The sequence below is a fragment of the Anas platyrhynchos genome, chromosome 2 (assembly GCF_047663525.1).
Source record: "Anas platyrhynchos isolate ZD024472 breed Pekin duck chromosome 2, IASCAAS_PekinDuck_T2T, whole genome shotgun sequence".
NCBI lineage: Eukaryota > Metazoa > Chordata > Aves > Anseriformes > Anatidae > Anas > Anas platyrhynchos.
The window spans coordinates 89,179,585-89,202,162 of NC_092588.1; the positions used below are offsets into that span (position 1 = coordinate 89,179,585).

The window sequence follows — 22,578 nt, forward strand, 5'->3', positions numbered from 1 at the left end:
ATAAGGAAACCATCTTAGAGCTCCAACATAACAGGAAGCCAGCAGGAGGAAAACGTAAGTGACTTGCCAACATTGTACACATTGGTGAACAGCAATGTGGGTGCCACACACTGTACTCACGGGGTTCAAAGAGCTTTTCCAGCTATTCCTTCATCTTTACCTCTAAACTGCTGCTAACGTAAACAAATGTTATAAAGTATTTCAAAACTTTCTTACGTATACAGAAAATAAAGTTGGAAATGATTTGTAGCTTGCCATTAGAACTCCTACTAAGAATTTTCTGCTTCTAAGGAGAAGAACCCTCTAAGAATAAGAACCTTCTGATATGGTTATCCAGCCTACAGTGCTGTGCTGCATTGGACACAGGCATCTTCAGGTACACATAATTATTTCATAAAAGTTGGAATTGACTATCTCAAAGAACTTCCCAGTGTCCCAGCTGTGCAAATTAGTACTGGTCTCCTGCATGCCTAATGGTGTGCTTTCAATCCAGAAATACATACACTATGGTAATTAAGCACTTTACCTGCTATTCCTGAAAATCAATCACAGGATTACTAGAACTGAACTTTTAAAAACAATGGGAGTGTTTGCTGATAAAGCTAGAAGGCATGAGCAATAAAAATCAAAGCAGACGCAGTAAACAAAGTACTTCTATCTGTTCTTACCGTAACCATAATAGAAATTATTTGTCCTGATAAAACTATTTTGATCAACTGAAATATGATCGCTTATGCTGTGGCTGTATTATTACTAGTTTATATTAAGTGCTGTATTAGTACATTCTCAGTATAATTTCCACTTCCATTCAATAGTTACGTTAATCTATGATATTACTAAAATGAGATAATGCCAATAAATGGCTCAAGAAGATGCAGTACTTGGCTATGCACGCCTGCACTGGCAACATGGCTTGTTTAAAAGCATTTTTCAAAAGAACTGTTCAACTGTCCTTATTTCAAACAAATTTCAAAACAAATCCATACTAATCATATTTACTAGAGGTGGAAAATATAGAGAAGCACGAAAATATGAGACCAAAAATCTCATACTAATTGTGATACAGTCTTTTACCAAGGCATAGTCATGAAGCATTTCATTAAAACAATATTAAAAGTTCTGTTAATAAGAGGAGACTGCAAGCATAATAACATACTTACAACATGCTGCAAACATGAAAAATGCTGCAAGTGCTCAATATTTATTGTTATCAGTGCCTTTTTAATAGTTTTTATACTTCAAAACCACATTCCTTCACTCTTTTTCGTATCTGAAGGGAACCGCAAAGAGAAGGTAAGCCTGAAGGAGAACAACGCAAGTTTATGATGAATTTCGTCCATCTCTGCTTTTAGAACATGCCTATGACCAGCCAGATACAAAGGAAGCAGATCTTCATGTCTTGACCGTCTAATGCTTCGCAACATTTTGTCTCCCTGCTGAAGATTTGTGTAAAGCATGATTCACATTGCTCTGGACTAGTTAAAGGGACAAAGGCTGTGGAACGACAAATACGTTATACTGAAGAGTACTCTGCAGCTATGTGATCTCAAAAATGGTACAATTGCTATGCAAGCCTTCAGAGCTGGCAGGGAGTCCCGCATAACCCTTCTTAGCTAGACAAGATGACCAGTGGCTTCCATCTGCAATGTGAACTGAGGAAAAAGTATTGTGGAGGAAGGCAGAGGAATGAAATGCCCTATATATTAAAAAAGACATTTAATCAGAGCACACAGGTCTAATACAGCTTTAGAATTTCCCTTTTATATTTTCAAACCAACTTGAGATACAGTACGCCACCGAGAAAACTAACAAATACTTTAAAACACACAGTATTACCATATCTTCATAGTAGCTTATATAAACCTTGAATCTCAACAACAGCAGTAACATTTCAGGGCTAATTCTCTTACCGCTCGTATAGCGATGGAAATTCACAAACAACATCATACTGCATGGCCAGAACTGGCTGTTGTGATCATCTTCTTTCTTAAGGACCTCAAAGAATTCTCCTGAAAACTTTTCAAAACTTTTTACTTCAAACTGCTGTGTGACAATGCATTTCTCAGTGCCCTTCTTGAAAGGGAAGATGCTATAAATTGTGCTGTTTACACAGTGAACACACACACACAGACACAAAATCTTCAGAAACTGTGTCGAGAAAAGAATCAGAATCGTTCCTTTCTTTAGCCATCCTATTTTTAAATCAAAACCAATAACAAGCAGAGGAGGACTAAGTTGAAGATGAATGTTCCTCTATGCTTTTCAGCTTTATAAAGCTACTTCTATAACATTCAAACAAATTGTACAGTGACTGACATGAACAAAATGACAGTAATCTGTCACCATTTCACATTTCCCACTAGGCTGATTCAAATACTTATTTATGAACCTTACACTTCAATGGTCACTTTGATGACTAAACCATAAATTAGAATGTAAAGTGAATATAAATTTGATTTTAGAGTAACAATAAATTGTCAGTGAAGTGGGATGTTATTTAATTTCTATTGACACACTATGAAAAAGTCAGCAACACCAAGATGTGCTACATCATAATAAACCCCAAACTTAGCAAAAAATGCACGCTAGAACTCATGTTTGTTTCCATGCTTCTGCCTTTAAAAATAAAAACACTTAATATTACGCTGGTTAGTTTTAAATATAAGCTCTTAATAATGTCAGATGACTTCATTACTTGTGTTTTCAATTAAACAAAGAGCAAGAATGATTTTTTCCCTACACAGCATGATAAAATTTGACTGCAAACACATTAATATAAATTTAGACTCTAAGGTTTATTATATTCTAAGGAAAAGCTTACTTTTAAGATAGAGGGCTGTTATTTTTCCCGTATTTACCTCTTTCTTTACAACTGAACTGGAGATGACACTGACACCTAATAGAAATTCTGCAAAGAACAGTTCTCCACTTACTAGAAAAACTTTTCTAGGAGGTAGTGGTGGGTGAGGGAATGACTCAGCAAAAATAAATCCATGTTACCAAAGCATCAGGAAGTCTTCCAGGAACTCATGTCTCAAAACAATATCTTGGCAAACTCATTTTCTTTTATCAGATCTTTTTTCGTTAAATGTTCCACTGCCTATTATATCATTACTTTGAATCCCACAAATACGTGCATAATCGAAGCATGCCTTTCCAAAACTGCATGCAGCATGATTATGCTTTGAATTTGGAAAACTTCTTTAAGTGTGACACATATGAAATAAATCCATGAAAATTGCACTTTTTAGCAGTGTTACAACAGGGAAGTGGTGTCAGAATCTCTTTAATATTCCTTACTTTTCGAGTTTGATTTCCTAAAAACTTACACTGAATGATACTGAAATGTGATCCAATTTAAAACCTACTTCAGCAGATGTATTTTGCATGTGGGAGAAACCTCTTAATTGTTGAGAGTTAAAGCAACAACAATCAAAACCTTGTGGCTTTAGCAGTAACAGGTTATTCTGCATTATCCTGGTTATATCCTAGTGACAAAGACACCCTTCAAAGAACAAACACAGAGAAAGACAGGCACTTAATGCTGTTTGCTTGACAAAAGTTTGTAAGATATTTAACGTGTGTGCAATATGTTTGTACCAAACTCTAGAGTTTTAAATGTGTGTAAAAGGAGATTATCATATTCAGAAAATTCAAGTGGAACTTGAATAAAAGGGAACTAGAATCCTACAAGTCCTTTCTGTTTCTGAATATCTTCCTGGTTGAAAAATAAATGCCTACTTATAAAACATTTTAAAGCAAGAATTATGTATGACATTATTGAATGGAATGTGGCTTTCCATGACTTCTCCCAATCTTAAATTGAAAAGATTTATTTATAAAATTGGCCATTACTATAAAGTAGCAAAATGAAAAAGAAAAAAATAGCAGCAGATTAAAATTGTTCAACTGATAATGAAACAAAAGATTCAAGACATGATGCACATCATAGAGGGGAAAGCGTCCTCCCATCAAGACTCTTGTTTTAGAGAATTGGTATCTTTTTTCAATGTCTACAATAACAAGGTAATCTCTGTATTCACAGGACTCATTGAGAAGAGATAAGTTTCATTTTAAAATCTGTCCTGGACCTATTATGGGTTAGATGAATTAAAAGAATCATGTTTTCTCAAAAAAAATAAAAATTAAAGCTTTTATTTTAGGAAGACTTATTCAGCAAACTGACCTTTTGAGAGTCAAATGCTACCTGTATGAAGCTGGGGTATCCCAAACACTAACGTAATATCAATCAGGGTCATCATTTCAGCATCCCAGTTAGGTATCAATATTTCCTACCTATTTCAAGTGCTTTGATACCTTGATACTGAATTTTTTTCAGAAAGAAGAAGCACTTCTTATTAAAAAAGGTTGCACCAAGTAAGTCCTACTTAAATTTATTTATGGTTTAAAATACCTTAGTACCACTTCAGTCATCTATTTCACAGCAAAATAGTTATTATGATAGCCTCATTAATGCTTTTCTGAGTTATCAAAGATATGTTTACATTTTTACTCACATCCATCACAGGTCAATTTTCTGACATGATGACTGTTTCTATATTACAATACAGAACAGATTTTTTTGTAGTATTTTATTTTACCAAAAAATTGTTACTTTTTTTGATGCAGATTTCTGCAAGTGGCAGAATTGGACCCCATTCATTCTTGTCTTCCACCACCTTTCTTCTTCATTATTTTCTCCAGTCTCTAATACTTCTCTGCATAACAGACCTGCATAAATTGCTTCTCCAAGAAAGACTTCAATAACAAGAGCTGAAAAATGCTACTTATCACATACAGGTATGAGAAAAGAGAAACAAACAAACAGAAAAAAAAACCTTGGCATTTAAATACACTTGCACTGAGTTAATCCAATCATAATTGCTTCCTTGAGAAACATTTTTTAAATACAAGATTAGCAACTGTTTGCATTTAAAAAAAAAAAAGATAACAAAGCTATGGGAGCACAAAACAACACCTGGTCCTGAAAAAAAGAAATTCTAAAGAAATAATTTAATTTACACCATAATTTTAATACTTTCTTGTTGAATCAGAGGGCCCAGCTTCTTGTTGAAGTAAGAACCTAGCTAAGTGACCTGCTGGTTGTAAAAAGCACCATGTTAAAACAGCCATTGGAGGACCAGGTGCTTAAGGAATATTCATTTGGTATTTAACAGAAATACTACTGAGATCTGACCAGTATCAGTACGTGCAGACTTGGCATGGAGACACAGCTGAGGCATTAAAAGTGTCCATAGAGAGTTCAGGACTAGAAGCTTTCTTTGTTTAAATTTCCAATGGTCACTGCAGATAGAGTGTTTTTACAAGAAGTAAAAAAAACATCTAAAGTTTCATGAAGTGTAGTTTGTATCTAAATATAGTACCCACTAGAAGGAACAGAGATGCTACAAATGCTACTGAGCCCGTATCAGTGACTCAACTTTTTCTGAAGAAAAACTTATCACCCTGCTTGGACACACATTTAGCCAGCATTTCATTAATTTACTGTAGGATTTTCTTGTTCTGCTATTGTTCTAGAAATGTATCTGCAGCTGGAGAAATACAACCTCAGAAGACAAGACTATTTGCAGTGGTTGTCACTGCTGCTTTTCCAAAACTATGATGGAAGGAAGAAGGAATGGGGAAAGGAAATCTAATATACATGAGGTAGCGCAAACAACATCAAGGGAAAATGAGGGCAGTGCAGTGAAACAGAGTGAAGAGACAGACAGAGGTAGTAAAATAAACAACAGAAATGGTAACAGAAGATCATATAAACTTTTGATAGCAAGGCCTTTTCAGGCTGCTAAAACGAGCATCCCTAAATCCCCTGTTAAAACCATGATGGATAAATGAATGTTTCCCATCTTCTCAAACTGAGACATATAAAAACTACTGTTCATCCAGAGATATTTTGAGCAAGGATTTAATTTTTCCATCTGTAATGGCATAAGCCAATAGACTGATGAATATACAACTCTTAGCTAAAATAAGAAAAACAAACATACCTGCCGATGAATAATCTCTAGGTTTGCTTTTGCTTTATTCACTAGTTCTTCTATTTTTTCAGAATCCGTTATATTCTTGTTTTCTCTGAAGGCATCTCTTATCCTTCTGATGGCATATGTTCTAAACATAAACAATAAAAAGAAAGGTTCATAAATGTGCCACAGTTTATGACATTACAATATTCTTTAAAACACATATATATATTTTAAATACATCTACACACATGCACACTTCACTTGCCTATTTTTTTTTCTCTCTTTTTTTTTTTTTTTTTTTTTGTTGTATATATTTATTTTTATTCAGGGTCTTGTCTTGCCTGAGTTGAAACACTGACCAGATTTTTTTTTAATTAAAAAAGTCATTTTACTTAAAGTTGTAGGAAAACTTCATACTTCATGTATCAGTCAAGTCTTTATAGCTCTGCTTGTTATTACTGTAAACATACTGTTGGATTCCCAGTCTGGATACTATAAAGCTCAAGAACATAAAAACAAAACAAAACAAACAAACAAAAAAAAAAACCACAACCAGCTCCCAAAGGACTGTGTGTCAGCGTGACTGTTTTTATTCCCAGTATCCTAGAGGTCACTGGTCTCAATGCTAATAATAAACACATTATACATACAAACGAGTTCCGACTTTCCACTGGAAGACTAATGGACCAGCCACACCAAAAATGGCTCTTCCTGTCACCCATTTCTTCTAACAAAGCATATTGCACCTTTCAGTCCAACACCTCATCTATTTCCCCACTCATAAGCAGTAATAAGTAGGATCTCTGTAGTCATCTCTGAAACTCTCCCCTTTCTTTCAAAGCCAATAAGAACCTTTATGCAGTCTGCAATGCATTGCTTAATAAAAAACAGGGCCCATTTCAATATTAAAATGCAATTTTCAGACTGAGCAGGACATGCTTTTATTACACACTTGTTAGGAGGATGGAAGGAGAAATGGCAGTACGCTGACCCTGCTCAGCTATCCTGGTAACGTTCTACTTCCCTATCACATCAGTACCAGTTTTACTGCAGAAGGTAAAACCCCACATGTGGCTCTGGAAGGAAAGGCTGCTGCAACCACCACAAATGGTATAGTATTTCAACAGCTGTTCCCAATCTTTCATGAAAGTGAAACACAAGACACAAAATTGTCTGAAACGGGATCATGAACCCACCCAACTATGCTGAAAAGCGAAAATACTGGTACAGGGGACAGGGGAGGGGAGAGGAAGACTATGCAGGACCCCCAGCCAGCGTCACTCCACGCCATTAGATGGTGCTATCCAGCTCCTAATACCGGATCCACCAGCCAAGAGGCCTTGTTTTCTCTTTGAGCTCATAAATAATACATTTCAATCACAGGAATCGGGATGGTTATGGAGTCCCACCCTGCTGCCACACACCAGCAGATGGTGCGCGCTTTTAATTAGGGCCTGTTCACCTATAATGTGACACTGGGGTGTGCGAGTGAGCGAGCGTGTGTTTGTATGTGTGAAGTTAATAGAATGTATTAAATATGGAAGCTCATTCTCGTCTGCAGCTGGTGTCCTAGCACGATTTGAAGGGGAAGCTGCTTTCTTCTAGAAAATTATAATATATATATATATATATATATATAAATCAAAACCCCCACAAACCCAAATAATTAAGATAGACTGTAATTTTGTTGCTTGATAGTTAATGGATTTCAAATCATCGCCTATATATATGTAGGATTAAACTGTGCAGAAACATGTTTTCTGCAACAAAGGAAGGGTTGCCAAAAGATACAACGTCCTAACATAATTTTTTTTTTATCTTAATGAAAAACAACAACAACAAAACAACAATAAAATGGTAAGCATCCATTATTGGGTACAAGTCTTCCAAAATGCAATACAAATAAGTACACTACCTAAAAAAAAAAAAAGAAAAAATAAAGGGGGGGAGGGGCTAAAGCAAATTCTTGTTCAGTGTAACACCTACAGACTGTTTTTTCTGTTCTGTACATATGGTGCATTAATTGTTTCATTTTCTCCTTCCTCCTCTTGTTACACCCAACAGTTACTCAGAAAGAAAAGATATGTGCTTAAAAACTGGTTAACTGGTTTGATGTTTTCTGTCTATTGTCAGAAAGTATGTTGCAGTTTTTTCATCTTATAGTTTCTTTAAAACTTTATAAACATTAATACCCAAATGAAGCTATTTTACACAGGCTTAAAAGCATAACCTTAATTCTACAGCTAAATCATTGTATCTCCAGTATATTCTAAACACGCTTCAAAGAATAGCTCTGTATCGTGGCACTACACTAAGGTTACACTGAGATTCAGATTACTGCTTAAGGAAGAGCTGAACTCAGAGCTCAAACGTGATACTATACTTGGCTGTAAAGCATCCTTTCCTCTCCACTGAAGGGTGCCAGGAGAACAACTCCAGCTTTCCAACACTCAAAAGTCTTTGAACATTATGTAACAAGTCAAGATATAAACAAATTTACTTTGTTCATTTAACAAAACAACAACAAAACTACAAAAACTAAACAAATAAACCACACAACTTTTTATAGGCTCAAATTGGGAGCAATCTCAGTTCCACATCTTAACACTCTCTACACTTCAAGAGCTGAGTGAGCACCAAAACCTAGCACTAACATATGGTTGCAAGCCCATGAACGACAGAGCTCTTTTGAAACAGAGCAGCATGTGTAACAACATGCTGTAAGGACACACATGGTATGAAAAGAACCTGTTCATTTAGACACACGATCTGTTTTTGATAGAAGAACCACTCCGAAGATCTTCTGGGTGATGAAGAGAGACTGATCAGCTGACCAACTGCCCTTATGTTGGGTATTTTCAGTTCAATAAGCATAAACACCAAAAATCAATTGTGTACCATTTGAAGGTGCAGCTCGAAATGTCAGTGGTAGAGAACACATGGCTATCCTCGCAAATCCTTACAGAATCAACCCTAAAGTTTAGGTCTCTGAAGACAGAGAAAGACAAAAAGTGCATTGGCAAGTGGAGTGGTTGCTGCTACTCCCAGATGGGCATTTACCCGAACTGACACAAAGGAACCGAGGGCGTACCGCAGCGCAACCAGTTTCACTTGATGTGAGAAAACAAGAGATGCTGCAGTTCTGCCACCCTCCCCGCCAGGCAGAAACCCTCCTTCTGCCACGTCCTCACTCCGGCCAGCCTGGTACCTGACCCCGTGGGTGAGCCAGTCCAGCTTGGTGCACTGACAGAAATCCTACCTACAGAGGGAGAAACGCTTGTTTGTCTTTTTTTTCCCCCACACCAGTGAGTTCAGTTGGCTCCGTACAGGACTGGACAAGATCTGAGGAGGAGGAAACGAAGCAGTACTGATTTAGATGGGTGCAGCGTGTGACAGATGCCACTCCAAGAGAAGCTGAGCAAGGCGGTTAAGTTAGGTTTGTATCTCTGGGAAAGTTCTGAAAAAAATGCAAGAGTTCTCATTAAGAAACATCATTGCAAATGAAATTTGTAATGCATTTCACAATCTACTATTTTTCTCACCATTCTTTGGAATGTGATACGCTTTTTGTGATTCATGTGCATCCATTACACAATTAACTCCCAATTAAATCAAAAGTATGTAATCAATGGGCAACAGATTCAGTGCAATGGCTTCAGACCAAAGCTGCTGCAGGTGGATACAAGGTAACAGATGTTCTTAAGTACAAAATAAAAGGAGTGGTTGGGGCTTAATGCAAGAGCAAGGCCAAATCATTAAGACAAACTCAAAGGGAATGGGGACTAGCTGCTCATGTTAAGAGACAACAATGGCCCCAAATAACAGTAAAAACCACAGAGTTATGGTTAAAAAAGTATTTTTCCTAATACTCAGTCATTTAGCTCTACCTTCCAAGAGTCCATCTTTCTCTTTCCCTGAAGCACAATCGAAAGCCTAACATGAGTCCTCATAAAAATGACGCCTGCAAGAAGAGAATGAAATCACAACATAGGTACTTCAGAAAATAATTGCTGCTTGGGGATATATTTTTATTTCAAAAATGTTTGCTTATCTGATGTCTGACTAGAAAATAAAATAAAAAATTAAATATGTCAGTCTCCTTTTCAAGTGTTCGCTCTTGCATCTTTGCACTCTGCTAAAGTGGAGTGTAAGAAAAAAAAAAAAAAGCTGAAATACTGTGCAGGCATACTTGCTTCGTACTATGAAGCATTATATCTTCAAAATAAACCCAGCCATATACTGCTTGTCTCAGCAGCACTTCGCATTTACCAGTATCACAACATGCTAAAGGTTTAAGTCATCTTTCAAGGACAGCTTTACAAACACGTTGACACTTCTTCTTTGTGACTGTGAACAAATACAATCTAGTAATGGCTCACATCGCAGTTACAGGCAACGTACAGTTAAACATAATGGCTTTACAAATTGTTCATCATTGAGCATTTATGCAAATACAGAAGGGGAAGATTGTGACACACAACCTGTGCACACAAGACAGACATTGCAGGGGAAGCATCTGTTGGGTTAGAACATTCAAGACTTTAAAAAAAGGTATAAGCTAATAAGGAAAAATGCATTTTCATTTAAGTTGTATTTAATCAATTAAGGGGAGAGATCAATACTTAATCTCTGGGAAGCCCACTGTAGTTAATAATTCTGAAATAAAGTATATGATGCTTTTACTTGAGTATGCAATGTGCAGAAGTGAGATACTGATATACAATATAAAAATATACCAAGTGAGGGACCCTTCTTGTAAAAGGTAGTTATTTCCTTTTGCTAAATGTATTTTCTTACTACCTCTCCTTCCAATCTTGGAACATATATTAATTTAAGGCAACAATGACATGTATTTGCAGAACTTCCCGTTGTTACTAACAAAACGTGCACCAAAATTGATTGGCCTAACTGAATTTTCAGAATTACATGTAATTTAAAAATTGAAAGATTTTAGAATTAAAAAAAATGCAGAAAATTAGTACCTTAAACTTTTATTACTATTAGTGAGGATGTCTCCATTACAGCATTAGTTCCGAGGGAAGGATTATTTCCATACAGATATGGAAATATGTATGTATAATGTATCTATCTGCATTTTCTGTAAAGGTCTCATTAAAAGTCACCAATAACGGTCATGCAAAAGCCGCATGCAATTACCTCTTAATAACAAAAAAAGAAACATTTGATGACAGAAGAGTGAGAGGCAAGACAACTCAACTTGGACCAATAAAGACAATAAATTCTTCCCTAAGCCTTTATATTCCATAAAGAAGTAGTTGTGACTTGTCTAATTAAATGCAGGAACAAGAGCACGGTGTGGATGCAATGCTTTTAATCAGCAAGGTGTTCCTCAAACTCCATTGCTGACTTTTTTTCAGCACTGCCACCTCAGGTGGCACAGTAAGAAAAACACCTGCCTGTTCTGTCAAATAAAAGCAAAGCTTGGAATCAGGTCTTGCTTGGGGGAAGCAAATGGGCAGTAGCTGGAGAGTAGGATTGGGTGACAGGAAAATAAACAGAAAAAAAATCCTTTGGTTAAAGTGCTAGAAAACTTAGTACCAAAAAAAAAAATAAAAATCTTTCTAGCATAGACTGTTGATTAGTCTGATATTATTTAATTTAATCTTTGAATTGATCAGAAACTGTGATTTGTTTCCTAGACAAAGTTTTCCCCAAAAATGTAGAATGAAACCTGCAAGCTGTTACTTGGTTTCTCTGCTCATATACAAAATACGAGTTGCAATCAAATTGCCAAGAAATATGACAGGAAAAGAACAGCACTAGCTACACTTTATGAGAGAAGATTACCCAAAAAGAACAGAGGAAGGGCATAAAAATAAGGAAACTATGCCCTTCTGCCATAGGGGGAATGGTATAGTGAATCATTATAGGGAATAATAATAGAAAAGCTACTATTTACTCTTTCTCCCTACTACAAAATTAAGTTCGGCATTTCAGCAACCTATTTTTCAAAGGTTGAGGTATTGAACAGACATAGATGACAAGGCATTTGCTGATGAACATTAGAAAATACATTTGAGACCTGGTGACTGTGACTGAGTATATATGACATCCTATATAATCAGATATAAAGATTTGCTAACAACTTCCTTCTAAAGCAGATCTTGTTAGTTTGTGTCCCATGTCTCAGATCTTGTTCCAATAAAAACTCCAACCTTTTCAGTGCAAGCTGCCCTTGATGAGAAAGACAAAAAACTTGCAATATACATGTCTATTTCAAAAGTTTCATTTTCTTCAATTAATCTAAAAACTGAAAGTGCCTCCACATTTTTACATATAGACTTGCAGCTCTTTTTGGGAAAAAGCATTTATTTCTTCCAACTATCCTTGCAGAAGTTAGTGCTTGTAATCATTTCAGCAATGACAACACGGATTACTGCCCAGTTAGCAGGACCACAGAGTCATTCAGGTCAGACAGGACCTAGGGAGGCCTCTAGTCCTGCATCAGGCTGAAAGCAGGGTCAGTAATGGGATCGGGCCAGGTCACTCAGTGCTTTGCCCAGTCAGGTCTTGAAAACCAGAAGGGCAACTGGACCACCTCTATGGGCAACCTGCATGCTTGCTTCAATGTCCTTGTGTAGAAAAGCTTTTCCTTCAGCCAGTTTGGAAACCTGGCTCCTTCAGCCTCTCCTCACTGGGGCCGCTGCTTCTGCTCCCAAACATCTTGGTGTCTTCTGCTGAATTTACTTTAGGTTATCGATATCTTTCCTGGGCGTGGCAAGACTGGATGCAGTATTCCAGATGTGGTCTTACAAGCACTGAGTAGAGGGGAATGACCACCTCCCTCCATTTGCTGGCTGTGCAACTGCTTGATACAGCCCCGGGTGGCCTTGGCCTTCCTTGCTTCCCGGCTGCCACTGCTGGCTCATACCCAGTTTGCTGGGGTCCTCAGCCCCTTTTCAGCAGCTTGTCCCAGCATGTTCTGTTGCTTTGCTGCTCCTTCCCAGGTAAAGGACACCGCACTTGTCCTCACTGGGTTTCATGAAGTTGCTCTTGGCCTATTCCTTCAGCCTTCCTCGGTTACCCCGGATGGCAGTCCTACTTGACTGCATTAACTGGTTTCCCAATTTAGCGTCATCTGCAAGCTGTATGAGAATGCACTGTTACTTCCTCTGGGTGTAAAGATGTGAAACAGGATGAGTCCCAGGGCTGATCCCTGATTCAACATATTTACTACCAGCCTCCTGCAGAGCACGTACCATTAACTACCACCCTATAAGCCCCAGCACTCAACAAGTCTTAAAATAGTATGGTTGTCCACCTATCCAGATCCTAATATCCTAGCTTATACACAAGAATATTGTGGGAGACAGCGTTGAAAAGCCTTCCTAAAGTAGAGATAAATGATATCCGCTGCTCTCCCCTTGTTCTCAAATTCAGGTATTTTATCATAGGAGACAATAGAGTTGGTCGGGTGTGATTTACCCTCAGTGCTCAAACATCTTCATGTCCCCAGAATGCTACCAGTGCTGTTCACAGAAAACTACGGCTATTCCTGCAGTTCTTTGAAACATACATTTTTGTTGCCATACTTCTAAAAATAAAAACAGTTTTTGGGTTAATTCTAAGTGTAAAGAATTTCTGCAGAAGGGAGTGCTTTTCATAAGGTCAGGGTTAAAAGAAAAAAGGAAAGATGCCCAAATGAAAGAGTTCTTTTAATCTTAATTGGAGTTGTAAGTGCAGTGTTATATTGCAGAAGAGGTTAAAAAAGGGGGGTTACCAGTGAAGGACCCCATCGAACAAGTTGTTCAGTTAACGAGGCACCAGGCAAGGATGTGCTGCAGGAACCAGGAACAGAATTTGCCACAGATGAAAAGTGTCCTGATGGCCTCAAATGACAAACAGCTCTCTGCTACGCTTTCACCGCCCAAGACCCTGGCAACTGCTCACCAGGACACCAGGGTAGCTTTGCAGTTCAATTACCAGGCGGGGAAAGCCTTGAAACCACAAGTTCAAATCCTGACAAGACGGATTTCTCTCTTCTTCCTGTTGAGGCAGATGTATACCATTCCATTTGTTGTGCTACTATTTCTGAACAGCTCTTAATAAAGGACTAGCCTGCTGTGAATCACCATTACAAATTCCATTATATTTTCCCAGAAATACTGGAGTTTTAGTTCAGTGCTGTCACCAAAATTTCTCTCTTCACCACCGGCCAGGGATTGCCTTTCATTCTATGAAGAGAAGTCATTCAGTCTCTGACACAGGTACCCTGAAGACAGTCAGCCATACTGCAGGTCTTGGCAACACAAACTGTTCATTTAGAAACCAACTGGGTGCTGAGCAGCCTTGCTGGCTAGAAGCATTTCCCACTTGTCAGTACAAAGCAAATTGCCTTTGATGAAGTAGTAGTGCTTTTTTTTTTTTTTCTCTCTTTTTTTTTTTTCTTCCCGTATTAAGAAGCAAGGCATAAAGCCCTGGTATATTCCACCTTCTTGGACTGCAGCGGGTTTGGCCTGGATTGAGACTTTTGCCAGTCAGCGTCTCATCCAGCCTGGCCTAGAGCACTTCTACGGATGGGGCATCCACAGCTTCTCTAGGCAACCTGTGCTAGCGCCTCACTGCCCTCAGAGTGAAGAATTTCTTCCTTATACCTAATCTAAATCTATCCTCTTTAAGTTCATTGCCCCTTGTCCTATCATTATCTACCCAAGTGAAGAGTCCTTCTCCATCCTTTCCATAACCCCACTTTAAGTATTAAAAGGCTGCAATGAGGTCTCCCCAGAGACCTCTCTTCTTCAGACTGAACAGCCCCAGCTCTCTCAGCCTTTCTTCACAAGAGAGGTGCTTCAGCTTTCCAATCATCTTCATGGACCTCCTCTGGGCTTGCTTTTAACAAACTGTGTAGGAGGGTTTACATGTCAAGGTTTTGGTAGCAGGGGGCCATAGGAGTGGCTTCTGTGAGAAGAATCCAGAAGCTGCCCCATGTTAGGTAAGGGCCCCGCTACTGACCAGAGCCAAGCCAATAAGCGATGTTGTTTTGCGCCTCTGTGAGAGCATATTTAAGACAGGCAAAAAAAACCACCACCGCACTACACAGCAGTTGGGAGAGTGTGTGGAGTCAGAAACAGCCTTGCAGGTGCCAAGATCAGTGAAGAGGGAGGGGGAGAGGTGCTCCAGGCACCAGAGCAGAAGTCCCCTGCAGCCTGTGGTGAGGACCATGGTGAAGCAGGATGTCCCCCTGCAGCCCATGGAGTACCACAGTGGAGCAGATCTCCACTCTGCAGCTATGGAGGAGACCACAGTGGAGCAGGTGGACCCGCACCAATGGAGGTTGCAGCCTGTGGAAGACCCCTGCCAGAGCAGATCCCAGGCCAGACTTGTAGCCTGTAGAGAGGAGACCATGCAGGAGCAGGTGGCCTGGCAGGAGCTGCTGCCCATGGGGGACCCAGGTTGGAGCAGTTTGCTCCTGAGGGATGGACCCCATGGTACGGACCCATATCTGGAGCAGTTCTGGAAGAGCTACTGGCGTGGGCTTCCCACAGGCAGATAAGTTCACCAAGGACTGCAGCCCGTGGGAGGGACCCCACAGCACAGGGGACGAGAGTGACTGAGAAGAGCGGCAGAGAAGAAGTGCTGTAGACTGACCATAACCCCCATTCCCCCATTCCCCTGCACTGCTCAGGGGGAGGAGGTAGAGGAGGGTGGGTAGGGAGAAGGCATTTTTTGTTTCTCTCCTTTGTTTCTCACTTCTCTAGCTTGTTAGTAATAGGCAATAAATCTTGTTATCTCCCTACTCTGAATCTGTTTTGCCTGTTATGGTAATTATTGAGAGATCTCCTCATCCTTATCTCAAACCTTGAGCCCCTTTGTCATATCTTTCTCCCCCTTGCCCTCTGAGGAGGGGGAGTGAGAGAGCGGTTGTGGTGGAGCTTGGCTGCCCACCCAAGTAAAACCACCACACAACTCTATGCCCTTCTTGTGCTGGGGGCCCCAGATCTGGATGCTGCACTCCAAGTGAGACCTCATGAGGGCAAAGCAGAGGGGGACAATCCACTCCCTCCACCTGCTGACCACCCTTCTGGTAATGCAGCCAGCTTCCTGGGCTGCAAGCGTGCAGTGATGGCTCGTGTCGAGCTTTTTGTCCACCAGAACCCCCAAGTCCCTCTCTGCAGGGCTGCTCTCAATGTGTAATTCTCCTCATGTCTGGGATTGCCCTGACCCAGGTGCAGCACCTTGCACTTGGATGTGCTGAACCTCACCTAGGCCCACTTTTCTAGCTTGCCCAGGTTCCTTTGGATGGCATGCCTTTGTTCTCTTGTATTGACTGCAACACTCAGCTTGGTGTCATCTGCAAACTTGTTGAGGGTGCACTCAATCCCATCATCTATGTCATTGATGAAGATATTGAATCACATTGAAATTAGACACAATTCAGTGATCTTATAACAAAGGAAACAGTATACCACAAATACCCTTTATTAAACAATCCGCATGAAGTAACAGACACCTTTTTCTGTCTGCTTACAAATAACAGACTAAAAATTACAGGATTTAGAAGATTACCATTATTATCCAAACTTTATCCTCTCATCCACCTCTATCACCTCTACAGCTGATCCAAAAATCTTTGTTTCTTAAATCTCAGTCAACAGTGACAACCATCCCCCACTGGACCTCCCATCACCATATGGCTCAGTGACCTTCCCTCATTTATAGCAAAGCGTTGCATGTTTAGCTTAACAAATTTGCAACATCACTTTTGACAATAATGATGGATATTTGAAATTACAATGTAATACTAAGCAGCATAGAAAATTCTAATATATGCAAAGCTCATTAGTCATATCTAAGACCTAAAAAAATTAATCAATTTGGAATGCATAATAAAATCACTGTCCCACTTTTTGCCTACAGAGTACTGAATATTATTTTTAGACATTTGGAATGTGAATATAGAGCCTTTGAACAATACAAAAATGTTTTAGGTAGCTCAGACAAACTACTGTGATTATGTTATCAGAGGTTCAAAAAAAATCAAATGCAGACTGTTTTATACACCATGAATGCTACCTAAGGCACAGCAAGACAAGAACTGGATTTTATCTTTCTGTATTTTCTTCTGTTTAATTAGTTACAGGCTATGGAAGACTCCACAAGTCTCACAGATGGTAACACTAACAGAAAGGAAGGGAGGGCTGAAAACCCTAACCTCTGCCAGTAGCAGAATACTAACCCAGAAGTGGAATGGGTACCAACTCTGGGTGGTATTTCATGCCCACAAGAAATCATATGTAGCTTCTTACACGATAATAGAGCAGAAGGAACCACAGTTGAACAGAAGCAAGATTTGAAGGGAAAAGAAAATTCTGGTTGCTAAAGCTGAGCAACTAGCTCACTCGCAGGCCATGTCAGATACACAGATTTGAGTTTCTGAGACAGGCACATAAATTAGCTAGCATCTCTGTGCTTTCTGCACTGTGTGGCTCTCCACTGCTTGTACCTCTAAGATGCTACTGCCAAAAACAGACGCTGAAAAAGCCAGACCCCCCTGCAGGCTGGTTATGCGACAGCTATGCTCAGAGGTACTGGCGTTTGCCGCAAAATGGCATAATGATGGTCAGCTAAAACATACCTGAGACCTTTCAGTGAACAAACATCCATCTTCTCAGGGCATATATATATATATATATAAAAATAGAAGATCACATACATCTTTCTGGAGTCCAGAGGTAACATGAATCAAACTAATAGTAAGTCTAAGTGAAACTATACAATGCTCTTGGAAAGCTACTGCACACCAACGAATAAGAAGACTACACCCATTTTCCTGTTATTTTTCCTATGATTACTCTAAAACACAAGGTAAGATTGCAGATCTGCCAGTTACGAAGATGAGGATGGCCGTGGCTCCCAGCCAAAATGTTTCTTCTGGACTAAGTATGGCCTCCACCTCCAAAATTCTGGTGCACTGGCTCACACTCACAAAACTGTCGATGCCAGCATAGAGCAATACTTTGATCTGACCAGACAATAAAAATATAACCTAGTATCAGACAGAAAAATTAGATGAAATTTAAAACTTTAGATATGCCAGTTCAGTGAACAGAAGTCATTCAGTTAACTTGCTGGCATATCTTCTGTGCACTGAGGCAGTTTCATCTTACCACCATAACAGAAAGAGAGACTAGAGATGTCCAGAAAGAAGAGAAACATGTACACATCATTGTCTTTTAATATAGTCAAGCCCAACTACATGAAGTCCAGATGTTACAATTTAAAGGTGAAGATAAAGCCTAGGGAAAGGCCAGTATTTTTTTTTTTTTTTTTTTTTTTTTTTAAGAGTTTTCCACTCAACTTGTTAATATTCTCTTTTAGAGGCTTATACTATGAACTGGGAAAAAAATCAGCTTGTTATATTGAATAAGTTCAGACTAATACATCCATATATCATTAAACATTTTGCATTTCTGCATTTCAAGCCAATATTGTGTTCCAAAAAAAAAAAAAAAAAAAAAAAAAAAAAAGCCAGATAGCACTTACTAGCTAAGTAAAAGTCACAAGAAAATACAGATTCAGTCATATGAGCGATGGTAGCACTTTTTCGTCCTTTATTTACAAATAAGAAGCAGCCACACAGCAAACAAAGACTCCTTTCAGTCCCATAGGCACACGGCTGTAAGGAGAAATTCCTCTCAGATAACAATTACTCTAAAAGTGGAATTAACCTCGGGCTTAAAACTCAGTAACTCATGAGTACTGGCTAAGGCTACCACAAGAGATATTAAGAGAGGAAAAGATACATGATGAGTGGTCTATTTATCATAATAATGTTTTCAGTATAACATCTTACGAGTAGGGCAGATTACCTTTCCTCTGACACACGACATGACCTTCCATTTCTTAGGGTAGCAGAAAGGTTTCCAATCTCAGAACAAATTATCCACAGAAGCTGCTGAAGCACTGGGTCCCTAGTTAATGGCAGCAATAACTCGCACTGAGAGAGAATTTCTCCTTCAAGGATTCCAACAAATTGTTGGAAAAAACAACAATCAAGCCTCAAAATCTATATAGGTTAGTATGTACAATTGCTAGTTCCCAGAATGAGGAATTACAATATAGAATGCTTATATGCCTAAAAATGCAAAAATACTACCAGTAATACTACATTAAAAATTTAGTAAGAAATACACTCAGTAGCTCTGGAAATTGGGAAACCTATTTGGAGGTCTATTTCTGTGCTACACAAAATACATTTCTTCTTCCTGTTTTGTAAACAAAACACTTAAACATTTATTCCCATATTGTAAATTAAGTCAGAGAAAAAGCATTGCTAGTGAGACATCTAATTTTCTTCGGGTAGTGCTAAAATTATTTAAATCGATCAATGAACATTCATCCCTTCAAAACCAGTTTACACACCAAGATCATTCTTCTGAAAAACTATTCGCTGATTTATTGAACTAGAAAAATGCTGTGATATTTTAAATGAGTCTGAGATATTTCCTGGAACTTCATAGCAGGTTAGTATCAAGGCACTTCCATCAGACATCCAAAACATAGCACAAGCTGCCGTACCTCCTAGAACCTTATAGCTTGAGTTCTCTTTTGAGAAAGAGCTCTCATTTGAGCTGTACTGACTTAAAAATGTTTTCCTAAAAAGGAAGCATTCTGATGTTGTTTAAATAAATAAAAGCATTGATTACAAAGAGGATGGCACATGCTGATGTATGAAGAGATTGTTTCTCAGAGAATTCCATTGATGATTCAACCCAAAACTTATGAAGTTTGATGGTTTGTACCCAGCCCCTTCCACAGAGATCTGCTGTTCTTAACTGCAATTAACAGTGCAAATGAACGATAGCTTCTGAAACCTCTGCCACATTTCTCATGCTGCTCTTCCAACACGGTTTGCAGAAGCGTTATAGCTGCACATTCACTGAACACGTAACTCTCGCCAGTGGCTATCCACAAGCTGACTGATAAACTGGTCACATCCTCCTCTCTTGCTCACTTAAGGGACAGAGCTCAAACCATCCTTTCTCTAACAATGTAATCTAAACCAATGTGAATGCATCAATTTTTTGAAGATGCTCTCCAGTATTTAACAACCAACACTATATACATGTATAATCCTTGTTAAGTATCTGCCAGTTATGTTGATAGTCTGCATAATTTATCCAATATAAAGGGTGATGGAACTATTAAGCAAAATTAAAATGGGTAAGCTTTAAATAGAAAATTAACCAGCCAAGGCAAATGCCTTTTTTTTATTATTTTATTTTCTTAATAAAGGTTGCATAAGATTTTATTTTATTTTATTTTTTAAGGGAGATACATCAGTTACAATACCAAAAACCAGGCAGGGTCCTGAGGAGAAATCCCTACCCTGTGCATTACATCATGGGGTTATTCTCCCTGTAGTTTGTGGGCTCATCAGGATGTATTTTTCGTTTCCCTTTTTCAGGTCTTTCCAGCAGAGTTTGTTTACCACTATTTGTATTTCCTAGTATTCACCCCTTCCATGTTCTCCAGTCCCTACAGAAGTTGTCTGTTAGTTTCAATCACCATCTCTTTTGAGGCTTTAGTCAGAAGACCTCAACCTACAGTCTGGCTTCTTTTCCATAGACCAAAAGAAAAATGCAAGCTGATACTCTCCCTCCCCCACACCCCTCTTTACCCACATTGTCAACTTAAAACAGAAATGAATACTTTTTCTATTCCCACAGAAGAGACTAGCGTAACATGTAATTTATTTGTTTGACACATTGAAAACAGAGAAAATTGCTAAGTGAGGCACCTAGAGCTCTGATTTCTATACAGCGCTGAAAGCAAGCACACACTGACAGTGTATTAGTGTTCTTACTTAAAAAGTAATTTAATAGATTTAACTTAAATTAGTAGTCAGTTTAAATAGCCAGTTTGCCACCAGACTGCCACTAACAAATGGCTTGAGTACCACATCATTATATTTAAATAATCATGTATTATTTAAGTAATTAAAAAAAAGAACCCAACCAACAAGAACTTGAAAAATGGCAAAGATATTTCAACTCCTCCTTGCTAGAGCTCTTAAAGCTACCAAATTCATGTTATTGCATAGACATCTGACCTTCACCATGCCCCCAGAGTTCATAACCAGTAAATTTATAACAGCGGGTGAGATTATTAAACTAACAGGAGAGGTACTATTAGCCACTTGGCAAACCCATTCCCACGTAAGATATTCGCACAACGCTGGTTTGGAGGAAAAAGACAAGATCTGAGAGCAGAAAATAGACTAGACACCGCAGACCTAGAGAATGGCGAGTATGTAATCAAAGCAGATTAACTGAAAGCAGTCACAACCTTTAGTATATAGACAAGTCACATCTAAAACAAGCAAACAAAAACAAAACAAAAAAGGAAAAGTAGACACATTCTAGAGACACAAATCTGCTGAAAACATTTTTGGCAAACTAACAGCTCACTTCTGCATTGAAAAAAAAATAATTGTAAAGATAGAGGCCTTGTAAAAGGAAAGTTCCCTGGGAAAGGCCTTCCATTTTCATAATCTGTATGAGTTTAAGATGGTTTATTAAAGCTCTCCCTCTACATGATCGAGGGCACCCAGCTCTGAAATTGACTAAAAGCCTGTCAATGTTCAAAAAGATATCTTACAATGTGATTACTAAGAGGAAGATTGGAAAAACAGCATTGCATCACTGTGTCGATAAGCAACAATATGTTTCCGTAGCATGTTTACAAATGAGCATCTATGATGTTTACTGTTTATTGAGTAAGACCAAATCTAGTGTACTGTTCATTATATATTTAAATGCACTGCTGAATTATGGCCTACAGTCAAGTAACACCCAGGCTCTTAAGAGACCTGTGTCCACATTTCTTCTTATGCAAATGATGAACAGATACTTACACCTGCCTATGACTGCAACTAAGCATTGTGATATTCTGGATGCTTGCTGGAGAAATAAATAGTATCAGTGAAGAAATACTACCAAGCAACAACACCATGTGTCCTGCAAGCAAATATTAATTAGAAGGAATCACATGCTGTGCATGAGAAAGATGGTGATAACTTTATGACAACCTCAGAAGACACAGTGAATTATTCTCACAGGAATTTAAGGCCCAAATAAACTCACAGATTGAAGCTGAATTGTATAGGCTTCAGTACCCCATTAGTGATTATTGGCAATATGTACTTTGGAAGTGATTACAGCTTCAGGGAAAGCTTTTTTTTTTTTTTTAAACGAAAGGTACTTTTCTCTGGCAGCTGAAATGAGATAATCTTACTTTTATATGAGCAAACAACCCAGAAACAGGTATTGAATGGATCTAAACCAGGACATGCCAGACAAGCAGACTCAGAAGGGGTGTCAAGACTTGGCAATGAAGTCTGTGGAGACTCTGACTGCTCTGACTGTTGTCACATTCAGAATCTGGCCAGACATTTTGAAACTCCAGATGATTTGATGTTCAGCTGCATTTATTTAAATACTGCTTTGGTGAAGTAGATACAAAAACATAGTTAGTTCTGCCAAATTATAAATCAACATTTTCTCAATTTAAGTTAAACATCTGTTCATCTAAATGCTACTGAGCTCAAGAAAGAAGAACACTGCAATTTGAT

General features: G+C 38.6%; 1 protein-coding gene across 2 annotated transcripts in view; it reads right to left on the reverse strand.

Annotated features, from left to right (window-relative positions):
• LYRM4 (LYR motif containing 4) overlaps positions 1-22,578 on the reverse strand; it is a 90,915-nt gene that overhangs the window by 59,895 nt on the left and 8,442 nt on the right. For both annotated transcript variants that reach the window (XR_005263153.2, XM_027451617.2), the window contains exon 2: positions 6,009-6,129. Coding sequence is in view for 1 of the 2 variants with exons in the window: in XM_027451617.2 (XP_027307418.1) it covers positions 6,009-6,129 (121 nt within the window). In the remaining variant the exon portion in view is untranslated. The remainder of the gene's footprint in view (positions 1-6,008; positions 6,130-22,578) is intronic.